The 13,328-nt window shown below is 48.0% G+C and overlaps 2 protein-coding genes across 3 annotated transcripts in view; one reads left to right on the top strand and one right to left on the bottom strand.

Moving 5' to 3' along the window:
• Positions 1-932, bottom strand: part of ndufv3 (NADH:ubiquinone oxidoreductase subunit V3) — a 15,851-nt gene extending 14,919 nt beyond the window's left edge. The window contains exon 1 of the mRNA XM_033032314.1: positions 797-932. Within this exon, the coding sequence (XP_032888205.1) occupies positions 797-838 (42 nt within the window). The 5' untranslated portion in view covers positions 839-932. The remainder of the gene's footprint in view (positions 1-796) is intronic.
• On the top strand, positions 919-13,328 carry wdr4 (WD repeat domain 4). Of its 2 annotated transcripts, none has more exons than XM_033032316.1 (11): positions 919-1,193; positions 1,401-1,437; positions 5,762-5,896; positions 5,995-6,151; positions 6,351-6,463; positions 7,847-7,907; positions 8,845-8,934; positions 9,044-9,111; positions 10,889-11,063; positions 11,964-12,033; positions 12,517-13,328. In XM_033032316.1, the coding sequence occupies exons 4-11, from the start codon at positions 6,137-6,139 to the stop codon at positions 12,675-12,677; spliced, it is 753 nt and encodes a 250-aa protein (XP_032888207.1). In that variant the 5' UTR covers positions 919-1,193; positions 1,401-1,437; positions 5,762-5,896; positions 5,995-6,136; the 3' UTR covers positions 12,678-13,328. The 2 variants fall into 2 exon arrangements, with proteins under 2 accessions (XP_032888207.1, XP_032888206.1); XM_033032315.1 differs by having other exon boundaries at positions 919-1,260; positions 1,402-1,437.

Below are 13,328 nucleotides of genomic sequence, written 5' to 3'. Positions count from 1 at the left end.
ACTCCAGCATCTTCCCCACCACCGATGTCAGGCTAAACTGGTCTATAATTCCCCGTTTTCTCTCTCCCTTCTTTCTTAGAAAGTGGGATAACATTAGCTACCCTCCAATCTACAGGAACTGATCCCGAGTCTATAGAACATTGGAAAATCTCCAATGCATCCATGATTTCTAAAGCCACTTCCTTAAGTACCCTGGGATGCAGACCATCAGGCCCTGGGGATTTATCAGCCTTCAGTCCCATCAGTCTACACAACACAATCTCCTACCTAATGTGGATTTCCTTCAGTTCACCCCTAGGTCAGGGGTCGACAACATACGGCCCACGGGCCGGCTCCGGCCCGCAGGTGTAACACCTTTCCACTCTCTCTCTCTCTCTCTCTCCCTCTGTCCCTCCCTCCCTCCCCCTCTTCCATCCTCCCGGCCACCCGGGGTGAAAGCGCCCCAACCCCGGCCCAGTCCCCACACACCCCGGCCCAGTCCCCACACACCCCGGCCCAGTCCCCACACACCCCGGCATGTGTGAGACTCAAGCGGCTGGAGCGGTTTCACCGGGAGCCCAGAGGCGGCGGGTGGGCCGGGCCGGGCCGGGGGGAAGTGATGCATGATGGCCAGTATGGACACGACGGGCCGAAGGGCAAGTGACCTGCGAGAGGGCGGCACAAGGTCGCGGGCAATAAACCCAGGCTGAGGCCCAGAGTTGCCCCAGACTGAGCCCCGATGCTCCCTCCCCGCCCCCCGACACCTCCTCCCTCCCCCTCGCCCCCCGACACCTCCCCTTCTCCCCCCGACACTTACCCGCCGAGCGCCGCCGCCTCCCAGCCTCATCACCGCCGCCATCTTCTCAGCGCGGAACCAAGGTCCGGAACTGCGCCGCCGCACGGACACTGAACGCGGGGGCACCGGGGGACGCGCAGGCGCGACGCACCGCACCGGGCAGGGTCAACATGCGCTTCGGCCGCTGCGGCCGCGTCGTGTTCTTCAGCGTCGGCGCCCGCGTCCTGGGCCTGGGTCTGGGGGGCATCAGCGGCAACGGCGGTCTGGGTCTGGGCCTGGGGGACAACAGCGGGCAACCTGGGCCTGGGGGACAACGGCGGCCTGGGGGACAACGGCGGCAACCTGGGTCTGGGGGACAACAGCGGCAACGGCGCCCGCGTCCTGGGTCTGGGCCTGGGGGACAACGGCGGCAACGGCGGCCTGGGGGACAACGGCGGCAACGGCGGCCTGGGCCTGGGCCTGGGCGACAGCAACAGCAGCAGCGGGTGAGAGACGTCACCAGTTGGGGACGATGGACGACACAACATGACCCCACCCAACACACCTCCTTCCCCCACATTCCTCTCCCCATCTCCCCGACCCTATTAACAGATTACTTGTCTCTAATTGCTCTCTCTTCTTTGCAGGGAACCTTTTGTTTACAACTGTACAACTGAAGAAGGGTGAGCTTTGATTGTTACTCACTAACCGGTTTGAACGCTGACAGTAGGGTCAGTGCTGTGGAGGGGGGTGGATGTCAACACAGACCACTGCTGTCTGCTTAAATGTTGATGTAAAATGAAACTTGTCAGATAGAAACATAGAAATTAGGTGCAGGAGTAGGCCATTCGGCCCTTCGAGCCTGCACCGCCATTCAATATGATCATGGCTGATCATCCAACTCAGTATCCTGTACCTGCCTTCTCTCCATACCCTCTGATCCCCTTAGCCACAAGGGCCACATCTAACTCCCTCTTAAATATAGCCAATGAACTGGCCTCGACTACCCTCTGTGGCAGAGAATTCCACAGATTCACCACTCTCTGTGTGAAAAAAGTTCTTCTCATCTCGGTTTTAAAGGATTTCCCCCTTATCCTTAAACTGTGACCCCTTGTCCTGGACTTCCCCAACATCGGGAGCAATCTTCCTGCATCTAGCCTGTCCAACCCCTTAAGAATTTTGTAAGTTTCTATAAGATCCCCTCTCAATCTCCTAAATTCTAGAGAGTATAAACCAAGTCTATCCAGTCTTTCTTCATAAGACAGTCCTGACATCCCAGGAATCAGTCTGGTGAACCTTCTCTGCACTCCCGCTATGGCAATAATGTCCTTCCTCAGATTTGGAGACCAAAACTGTACGCAATACTCCAGGTGTGGTCTCACCAAGACCCTGTACAACTGCAGTAGAACCTCCCTGCTCGTATACTCAAATCCTTTTGCTATGAAAGCTAACATACCATTCGCTTTCTTCACTGCCTGCTGCACCTGCATGGTGTACCATGACACCCAGGTCTCGTTGCATCTCTCCTTTTCCTAGTCAGGCCACCATTTAGATAATAGTCTGCTTTCCTGTTTTTGCCACCAAAATGGATAACCTCACATTATCCACATTATACTGCATCTGCCAAACATTTGCCCACTCACCCAGCCTATCCAAGTCACCTTGCAGTCTCCTAGCATCCTCCTCACAGCTAACACTGCCCCCCAGCTTAGTGTCATCCGCAAACTTGGAGATATTGCCTTCAATTCCCTCATCCAGATCATTAATATATATTGTAAATAGCTGGGGTCCCAGCACTGAGCCTTGCGGTACCCCACTAGTCACTGCCTGCCATTGTGAAAAGGACCCGTTTACTCCTACTCTTTGCTTCCTGTTTGCCAGCCAGTTCTCTATCCACATCAATACTGAACCCCCAATGCCGTGTGCTTTAAGTTTGTATACTGATCTCTTATGTGGGACCTTGTCGAAAGCCTTCTGAAAGTCCAGATACACCACATCCACTGGTTCTCCCCTATCCACGCTACTAGTTACATCCTCGAAAAATTCTATAAGATTCGTCAGACATAATTTACCTTTCGTAAATCCATGCTGACTTTGTCCAATGATTTCACCACTTTCCAAATGTGCTGCTATCCCATCTTTAATAACTGACTAGCAGTTTCCCCACTACCGATGTTAGACTAACTGGTCTGTAATTCCCCGTTTTCTCTCTCCCTCCCTCCCTTCTTAAAAAGTGGGGTTACGTTTGCTACCCGCCAATCCTCAGGAACTACTCCAGAATCTAAAGAGTTTTGAAAGATTATTACTAATTGTATTGTATTGTATTGTATTTTTTAATGACCACACAGCCAGGCTGGTGGAATTTGTTCTCAGTACAGCTCGATACAGGTTCCAACATTTCATCAAACATTCAACTCGTAACGTAGATATACATACAAACAGACACATTTCATAATACATAAGGGCCATGCTTATTCGTATTTCCTCACCGTACGGAGTTTAAAAAGTTAATTGCGGTAGGAATGAAACTGTTTTTGAAACGGGTTGTTTTGGAGGCAATTGACCTGTAACGCCTCCCAGAGGGCAGTAGCTGAAAGGCATAGTGTGCAGGGTGAGTGGGGTCAGTGATGATCTTGCGGGCTTTGTGAAGTGTCCGTTTATGGTAGAGTGATTCAAGTGATGGAAGGGGTAAGCCAATAATTTTGGAAGCTCTGTTTATAATGCGTTGTAGTTTCTTCCGGGAGAGTGAGTCGAGGCTGCCGAACCAAACTGTGATAGATGAAGTGAGGATGCTTTCAATAATGGCTGTATAGAAGCAGAGCATCAGATGAGGCCTTACTCTGAACTTCCTAAGCTGCCGAAGATGGAAAAGTCTTTGCTGGGCTTTTCCATAAATGTGGTCTGCGTTTGTCCTCCATTTGAGATTGTTGCTGATGTGGGTGCCAAGGAGTTTGAAAGTGTCAGTGATGATGATAGATTCGCCGTTGATGAGCACAGGAGTTTTGGGGGGTGGCTGGCGTCTGAGGTCGATGATGAGTTCATGATGCATCCACTATTTCTGGAGCTACTTCCTTAAGTACTCTGGGATGCAGCCTATCTGGCCCTGGGGATTTATCGGCCTTTAATCCATTCAATTTACCCAACACCACTTCCCGGCAGACCTGGATTTCACTCAATTCCTCCAACTCCTTTGACCCGCGGTCCACTGCTATTTCCGGCAGATTATTTATGTCTTCCTTAGTGAAGACGGAACCAAAGTAGTTATTCAATTGGTCCGCCATATCCTTGTTCCCCATGATCAACTCACCTGTTTCTGACTGCAAGGGACCTACATTTGTTTCAACTAATCTCTTTCTTTTCACATATCTATAAAAACTTTTGCAGTCAGTTTTTATGTTCCCTGCCAGTTTTCTTTCATAGTCTATTTTTCCTTTCCTAATTAAGCCCTTTGTCCTCCTCTGCTGGTCTCTGAATTTCTCCCAGTCCTCCGGTATGCTGATTTTTCTGGCTAATTTGTACGCATCATCCTTCGCTTTGATACTATCCCTGATTTCCCTTGTTATCCACGGATGTACTACCTTCCCTGATTTATTCTTTTGCCAAACTGGGATGAACAATTTTTGTACTTCATCCATGCAGTCTTTAAATGTCTTCCATTGCATATCCACCGTCAACCCTTTTAGAATTAATTGCCAGTCAATCTTGGCCAATTCACGTCTCATACCCTCAAAGTTACCTTTCTTTAAGTTCAGAACCATTGTTTCTGAATTAACAATGTCACTCTCCATCCTAATGAAGAACTCAACCATATTATGGTCACTCTTGCCCAAGGGGGCACGTACAACAAGACTGCTAACTAACCCTTCCTCATTACTCAATACCCAGTCTAAAATAGCCTGCTCTCCTGTTGGTTCCTCTACATGTTGATTTAGATAACTATCCCGCATACATTCCAAGAAATCCTCTTCCTCAGCACCCCTGCCAATTTGAAGTCACCCATTATAACGGTTTTGCCTTTGTCGCACGCATTTCTAATTTCTTGTTTGATACCATCTCCAACTTCATTACTACTGTTAGGTGGCCTGTACACAACACCCACCAGCGTTTTCTGCCCCTTAGTGTTTCGCAGCTCTACCCATACCGATTCCACATCCTCCAAACTAATGTCCTTCCTTTCCATTGCGTTAATCTCCTCTCTAACCAGCAACGCTACCCCACCTCCTTTTCCTTTCTCTATCCCTCCTGAATATTGAATATCCCTGGATGTTCAGCTCCCAGCCTTGGTCACCCTGGAGCCATGTCTCCGTGATCCCAACTATATCATAGTCATTATTCAACATGCACATTAAACTCATCCACCTTATTACGAATGCTCCTTGCATTGAGACACAAAGCCTTCAGGCTTGTTTTTATAACACTCTTACCCCTTATACAATTATGTTGAAAAGTGGCCCTTTTTGATTTTTGCCCTGGTTTTGTCTGCCTGCCACTTTTACTTTTCACCTTGCTACCTATTGCTTCTACCCTCATTTTACACCCCTCTGTCTCTACGCTCACACATTTAAGAAACCCTTTCCCTTTAACTCCATCCTCCACTATCCCATTCGACACCCCACCCCCCAAGATCATCTGATTGCAGCTCTTCAAGTTCCCTGCTTCCTCGCCAAATATCATTCTTGATAGTACGCAATACTGACAGGGTTTTTATGCAGCATAATATGTAGGACAGGTCAGAACTGCTTTCCCTTTCACTAACGTTGAGTACAGTGGTCGCTGTGGTGGGCACCGGAACATTCTGACTGTCAGAGTGCTCACTGACTCTTGGACGTGCTTGAGTTTTCATACAAACCAAAGAGACAACAGCTGACCTGATTGGAGGGTTGTGGCTTCTGGGTGGCATGCCTTAATGTGATGTTGGGAGGGGAGATGGGGTGTGGATTCTAGTTGCTGTGTTTTCCTATTTCCCACTTCCCCCTTGGCTTATAGTTATTTTTATTGACTTATCAGGGAAGCTGATGCTGAGGGCAGTGATGATGTTGTAGCCTTTGTATTTTCTCCCTCGGGCACCTACCTTGCCGTGACTGCAGACAACAAGCAGCTGATCCTGTTTCGGACCAGTCCCTGGGAGTGCATTAGTGTGCGGTAAGGTGTTCCTTGCAGCCTTTCGAGCCTGCCCATACTCCCTGTCCTTTCTCACACATGTACATTTAAATGTACACCTTGTTTCCCTTGTACTACAGGCATGCTGTTCGACGATCTACCTCGCTTGCAATTACAGAGGCAGAGGATCAAATCTTACTTGCTGACAAATCTGGGGATGTTTACAGCTTCTCCATCGTAGATCCACAGAAACCAGGGCAACTGCAGCTCGGGCACCTCTCCATGTTGTTAGCAGTGGTGAGTATCGGGATTGGCGTGGATGGAGCAAATGTGCATGGTTCCACGTGTTGGGAACCCACAAACGCATGCTTGTGCTCAGTAACAAACTGGACCGTTTCAGAGCCAAGGCTCCGTACCTTTGCCAGTTTATTGATACTGTGGTTAATGACTCTTCTCTCAGGATTATTGCCAATAATTGTTGTGCTTCTCTCAATAGGCAGTGAGTCTTAAAGATCGATTTGTGATTACTGCCGACCGCGATGAGAAGATTCGAGTCAGTTCACTGGAGCAGCCGTACATCATTGAGGCCTTTTGTCTGGGACATAGCGAGTACGACCACAGACAGCTCTTGATCATGTTGTAATTTTATTCTGTGGGGTCTGATAACCCTCTGTGGACTGGGCTGGGGTCACTCAGCACCCTCTAACGGTGCCTTGGGCCGTGTCTCAGTGCCCTCTCTGCTGGCCCTGGGCTGGGCAGTTTGAGCACGCTTTTATGCAGTGAACCGTCCCATCTTTATCACATTGGTTCTCTGTTCACACTCCAAACATTTCACTTTTAACATCATTCATTCTGTCGCTCAGTCATACTTTTCATGCAGTGTGGAGGTTAAATGGAACAAGTTGTCAGGAGGTGAGAGAGCAGATGCAATTACAACATTTAAATGGCATTTGGATAGATAGAGACATACAACACAGAAACAGGCCCCTTGACCTCGCTCATCCACACTGACCAAGATGCTCCATCTAAACCATTTGCCCGTTTGTTCCATATCCATCTAAACCTTTGTTTTCTATGTACCTGTCCAAGTCACTTTTAAATGCTGTTATAGTACCTGCCTCAACTACCTCCTCTGGCAGCTCATACCCACCACCCTCTGAGTGAAAAGGTTGCCCCTCAGGTCCTTATTAAATCTTGCCCTTTGCACCTTAAACCTACTTCCTGTGTAGGTTTGAGTCCATGGGTAAATGACTGTGTGTTCACCCTATCTATTCTCATGAATTTATACAGCTCTAGAAGATCACCCCTCAGCCTCCAAGGAATAAAGTCCGAGCCAGCCCAATCTATCCCTATAGTTTAGTCTAGTTTAGAGATACAGCACGTAAACAGGCCCTTCGGCCCACTGAGTCCGCGCCGACCACGATTCCTGCACATTAACACTATCCTACACACACCAGAGAAATATTTACATTTACCAAGCCAATTTACCTACATACCTGTACGTCTTTGAGTGTGGGAGGAAACCGCAGATCTCGGAGAAAACCCTCGCAGGTCATGGGGAGAACGTACAAACTCTGTACAGACAGCACGCGTAGTCGGGGTCGAACCCGGGTCTCCGCCGTTTGCAAGCGCTGTAACTCTACCTCTGCTCCACCGTGTCCAGCTCAGCTCAGTCCCTCGAGTCTTGGCAACATCCTAAATCTTCTTTGCAGTTTTTCTAGCTTAATAATATCCTTCCTTTAGCAGGGTGACCAAAACTGAACATAATTCTCCAAATTCCAGAGCTATCGTAACTAAAACTGAATATAATTCTCCAGATTCCAGAGCTATCGTAACCAAACCTGAACATACATAATGCTCCAATATCCAGAGCTATCATAACCAAACCTGAACATACATAATGCTCCAAAATCCAGAGCTATCATAACCAAAACTAAACATAATGCTCCAGAGTCCAGAGCTATCGTAACCAAAACTCGCCTTTTTCCACAGGTTTGTCAGTGAACTGTGCATTCCATCAAATCATCCTCAGCTGCTCTTGTCTGGCTCTGGGGTAGGAACATAGTTTTATATCACCTTTCCTGTTGTAATGTCACTGCCCTCTTTCTGTACTGAGGCTCTGCAATGGGACTTGTAGACCGCAACTTGATTCAGTGGCATTGAATACTTCGTTGTGAAAACAAGATTTGTTCCAGATTGAGAAGCTATTAGCCTGTCTAGTTACATGGGCATGTTATCTGTTTTGCATTCTTACAAATGTTTAACAACTGGACGTAAAACATAATGGGATTTTAGGAACTAAGTAACAGAAAGTCTTGGAAATAGTATATGGGTCATACAACATCTGTGGACAGGGAAGCAGATCAGTGACTTATCGTAGATACCAAAATGGAGAAAGACAAGGTAGAGAGGAACAGGGGCAGCATGGAACCCTTCAATGTGGTGGATGAACAACCAATGTGCTGGAGGAACTCGGCACTAGTGGTGGCATTGGGCAGTGGGGGGAGAATTGTCAGCGTGCAGATTGTTCATTGTTCCAGATTCCAGCATCTGTTGTCTCTTGTGTCTCCATGAAGAAAGATGATGTGGGCCAAACGGGGCAGGTGGGGCTAGCGTACATGGGACATCTTGGTCGGTATGGATTAGATGGGCCGAATGGTCTATTTCCCTGCTGTATAACTAATTTTCTTGATATAGTGGCAGACCGAGGTGATTACCAGTGGTCAGTGAATCAGTAACATGAGACTGATGGTTATTACTGTAAGGAGCGGTCACCTACACTGAATATTGGAATGGGAATATTTATTGGAGCTTTTTGAAGCAGAAACTACCATTTAAAAAGCATTGAGACATGAAGAAGAGGGGGTGTTGAGATGCAAAGCTCCAGGTGCAGCAGCAATGAGCTGAGTGGCCATCCTGAAATGGAGCATTGCACCGTGGGAATGTATGACATGCTGTCAGCTTCAATTGCCCTTTCTTCTCCTCTCCAGGATGGCACCGTCAGGCTCTGGCAATACCTTTGTGGGACCGAGCTGGACTGCTTTAAGATGAGTGATGTACAAGCTTCTGGATGTCAGAAGGTGAATAGTCCACGGGGTGGTTCGGGGAGCTGTCGCTGAGAATGCCATTCATTTGGGGGGCTGTGGGAGTGTTACTGTACTGAACCATTGCTCTGCCTCTGTATTGCAGGCCAGGTGTACCGTGACACGGATTGTCCACTGCAAGCAGGGCGATTATTTAGCTGTCCTTTGTGATGGGTAAGTATAACGTACAAGAACCGAAGGAATAGAAGCAGAGTGTGCCATTCGGCCCATTGATCCTTGCTGTGCCTTTGGTTTGGATCTTGACCTATCCTGGCACCATATCCCTGCGCTGTCTCCCCAACACATACTACCTTTTGTGGAAATCTACTGATCTGTGTTTTGAAAGAACGCAAACAACTGAGCCTAGCAACACTCCAGGGTGGAAAATCCCAAAGATTCACCACCTTTCCTGTGAAGGGCAAGGAGACAGGAACAGGGAACCCTGAATGATGAGAGATATTGAGCCTCTGGGCAGGAGGCAGCGTGGATCAGGTACAGGCGGCTGGAGGAGTGTAGGAGTACACTGATGAGAGAAATCCAGGGTGACCATGAAGATTGATGTTGTCTACGTGACTTTAGCAAGGACATTGACAAGGTCCCGTATGGTTGTATGGTCTGGTGAGGTTGGTTCTCGTGGGATCTAGGGTGAGTTGGCCATTTGGCTTCAAGGAAGGAGATAGAGGGTGGTATTTGAGATTTCTATTTCAGACGGGTGGCCTGTAATGTGCGTGCGTGTGCGTGCGTGCGGCCAGGTCCACTGTGTGTCACCTATATAACAATTTAGCTGAGAGTGTCGGTGGGACAGGTCTTAAAGTTGTGGATGACACTAATCTTAGTGATGTAGTGGACAGTGAAGAAAGTTATTTTCGATTACAATGGAATCATGATCAAGTGGGAAGTGGGCTGAGGTATGGCAGATGGAGTTTAATTCATATAAGTGGAAGATGTTACATTTTGGTAAGACAAACCAGGGCAGGAGTTACAATAAATGGTCCCAGGGAATGTTAATAGAACATTTAGACCTTGGCTTTAGGTACATAGTTTCACGAGGGTAGCATAACAGGTAGGCAGGGTGGTGAATGCGGCATTTGGCACTTTTGCCTTCATGAGTCATGGTATTAAGTACAGGAGCTGGGCAGTGCAAGGTATTGATGAGACCATTTACTGTGTTTTACATTCCCATTCTGGGAAAGAAGCCTCTGACTATCTTTACCTCTCATCATTATATATATATATTACCCAGCACCATGTCAACCGTTCCTCATGCACGAGCCTTGCACGGCAAAGTAGATTAGATTAGATTAGATAGCCTTTATTGTCATTCAGACCGAAGTCTGAACGAAATTGAAGCAGTCATACATACAATACAATACAATAAAAAACAGCAATAAACACATATTAACATCCACCACAGTGAGTCCACCCAACATCTCCTCACTGTGATGGAGGCAAAAGTCTTAGGTCTCCAGTCTCTTCCCTCCTCTTCTGCCTCTACCAATGCCTCCCAGTTGAAGAGTGTGACACGCTGCACCCTGAGACGTCTGTTCATATCTCCTTGGACTGCAGAGGCCGTGGTACAGGAGGGACAGTGATGACTGGTTTGGTCGCTCAGCGCATTCACGTCCTAGTTATTGCCCCACAGTATTGAGGGACCACAAATAAAAAGTGTCTGAATTGGTTGTTTCTATGGTACAAGCCTTGTCTATTCGCCCCCAAGTCTCATGTAGGACTTGCCCGTCATTGCTGATAAAATAGGTTAATATGAGAGAAGAAGGAATACATCTCTGTGTAAGGCAAGGGGTTCAATGGGTTACAGAAAATCACAATACGGCCGGTTTACCAGAGACTGGCTGTATCTGCTGTGGGGTGTTTGCAGAGAGAGCCCAAAGGGGGAGCATCATAATTGACGTGGCTGTTGCTGTGTTTTTGTATTCACATCAAACATTGTCAGTTTCTCCTCAGTGTACATCCTCCAACTGGATGTTGTGGCTCAGAAACTGAATCATCGGCAAACAATCGCAGTGACCCAGCGAGCCTGGGACGTAGCATTCGATGATTCCTCAGGTCTCTGGATCTTGGATGGAGGAATGGTTGTTCTCTATCAAGCACAGGAGGGCCATTGGCAGGTATGGGGAGATGGGGACAGTGGGGAGGGGAGGCATGTCTTGCTGGGTAATGATTGATGATGGGGGCCATCAGGATGAAAGATCGCTTCACAGACATCTCAATTTATTTTTGGAAATGTGACCGAGGATTGATGAAGCAGCAAGGTAGAAGTTGTCTATGTCTATTCCAGCAAGGCCTTTAGCCAGGTCCCACGTCTACTCCAGCAAGGCCTTTAGCCAGGTCCCACGTCTACTCCAGCAAGGCCTTTAGCCAGGTCCCACATGGTAGGCTGGTCCAGAGGTCGGGTCACTTGGGATCCGTGGCCAATGGGGTAGGAAGCAAAGCGTGGTGAGGAGGCTTGCTCAGCCCAAGTGGTTCACAGGTCAACTTTTCTGCCTTTCGCAGGCTGGGAATTCTACTCCCCACCAATGCTTTGAATCTCTGCCTCCTGCACCCCTTCCCAATGGAAATAGAAACCTCAACATCTACCATCTATCTCCTTTCTTGACCAGGTCACCTAGGCAGGCCGTGAGAGATTCAAGCTCTTTGGCCAATGAGTACGTGCCACCCATTTACACTAATACTACATTAATCCCATTGTTTAGTCTCCCCTGTGTCTATCACTTACTGACTGGGGACAATTTACTTTGATTAATTAAGCTTCACATCTTTGGGATCTTGGAGGAAACTGGTGCACCCAGAGTGAACCAACATGGCCACTGGGATAATGGACCCTTCTTCAGACAATTTCCAGAATATTCTGTGATTGGGGTGTCTTCCAATTCAGGGGGGAATGGGAGTGTGACAGTTCAGGCTTGTTTGTCTGTGAAGCCAGGAACCAGCTAGTTCCTCATTGAAGATTCAGGGCCACAGCATCTTGCTGACCATGGAAATGCCAACATCAACTGTCTTTTTCACAGAATATTCTGCAACATCCGGACAAATTGAAAATGGAAGAGGCAATTCATGGCCAGATGGAGGAGTCCCAGGGTAGGTGATGTCTCCACCCACCCCATACAGGGATTGTGATTAGTCACTCACTCACTCTGCAGATGGTTTGGTTTTGGGGGGTGGGGGCGGTGTGGGGTGGGGGGGAGATGAGTGATGGGGGGGAGATGAGTGATGGGGGGGGGGGGGTGAGGGAGGGAGGGGTGGGCAGTGAGGTGGGGAGCTGGGGGGGGGGGGGTGAGTGGTAGGCGGGTGAGGAGGGGGGGTGGGGGACAGAAACATTCAAGTATCAGCAGTCAAATTGCTGAGGCATAGATGTTTGTGGGCCTAATGCTGGAAAATAGGATTGGTGCGGATGGGTACTTGATGGTCAACATGGGCACGATGGGCTGAAGGGTCTGTTCCTATACTGTATGACTGACGTGTATCCTATCCAGGCCCACTGCTGCCTTCTGAGATATCTTTGCAATTAGAGGTTGCACAAACTGATCTGTTAATTTTAAATTTGATATCTTTCCCCAACAGACTCTGTCATTGGGAACAACTACAGCAGTTTGTACAAAGTGTCTTTGGATAATATGGCCCAGTATCAGTGGAAGAAAGAGTTACGAATCCACCGAACACTGAACAAAAGGGCATTGGAGCCGGTGCAGCTGAGTGGACACAGTAAAAGGACAACGGTGTGAATGCTGCTGTGATATTTCCTGCTACCTGCAGGCCTGCCTCAGATGTAGTCCTGGCCTCGGCAATGTTTACAGTCAGGAGCTGGTTGGCGGGTGACAAACTGGCAGAGGTGCTGCAGAGTTTGAAGAGGTGGAGGGTGAACAGAGGATTCCAAACTATTCGCAGAGTTACAGATGTTTATTCTGTGTATTTCCCCTCAGTATCAGCTGGCAACGTTACTCTGGCCATGGGAATAAGCAGGCTCTACAAACCTGAGCTGATCAGAGATTGTGAGCAGTCTGGGAGCTTCATCTATCCAACCATATTTTCACCACCCTCAATACATTTGGCTAGCAAAATATATTGACCTCAGATTCTAAATTATATATATCTGAGCAATTAGGAATCACATCAACTGTTGTCCTGCTGAGATCAGTGCTGGGGTAGAAAGTCTGGGTGTGTCGAGGCCTGATATTGGGTGATGTGCTGCTGACTGGGGTGGTTTGTAGCTCCAGTCTTGGCTGGTCTACCAGTAATGATGGGTTATACGTGAGATTCCAAGCCTGGTGCTTTCTCTGTGGTGTTTGCGTGCATGAATTTGGTGTAATTAAAACCATCTAGTTACATCATCTCAGGAAACTATTCAAATTGCAATAAAGAGTATTCACCAATTA

The sequence above is a fragment of the Amblyraja radiata genome, chromosome 14 (assembly GCF_010909765.2).
Source record: "Amblyraja radiata isolate CabotCenter1 chromosome 14, sAmbRad1.1.pri, whole genome shotgun sequence".
Classification (NCBI taxonomy): Eukaryota; Metazoa; Chordata; class Chondrichthyes; order Rajiformes; family Rajidae; genus Amblyraja; species Amblyraja radiata.
The sequence above is the reverse complement of the archived record's forward strand: the minus strand, read 5'-3'. Positions and strand labels throughout refer to the sequence as shown.

Excerpts from the sequence above, each read along its gene's own strand:
- wdr4 (XM_033032316.1), top strand. Across the intron at positions 6,464-7,846 it reads TTTTGTCTGGGACATAGCGA|GTTTGTCAGTGAACTGTGCA; the intron begins GTACGACCACAG and ends CTTTTTCCACAG. Across the intron at positions 9,112-10,888 it reads TTAGCTGTCCTTTGTGATGG|TTTCTCCTCAGTGTACATCC; the intron begins GTAAGTATAACG and ends AAACATTGTCAG.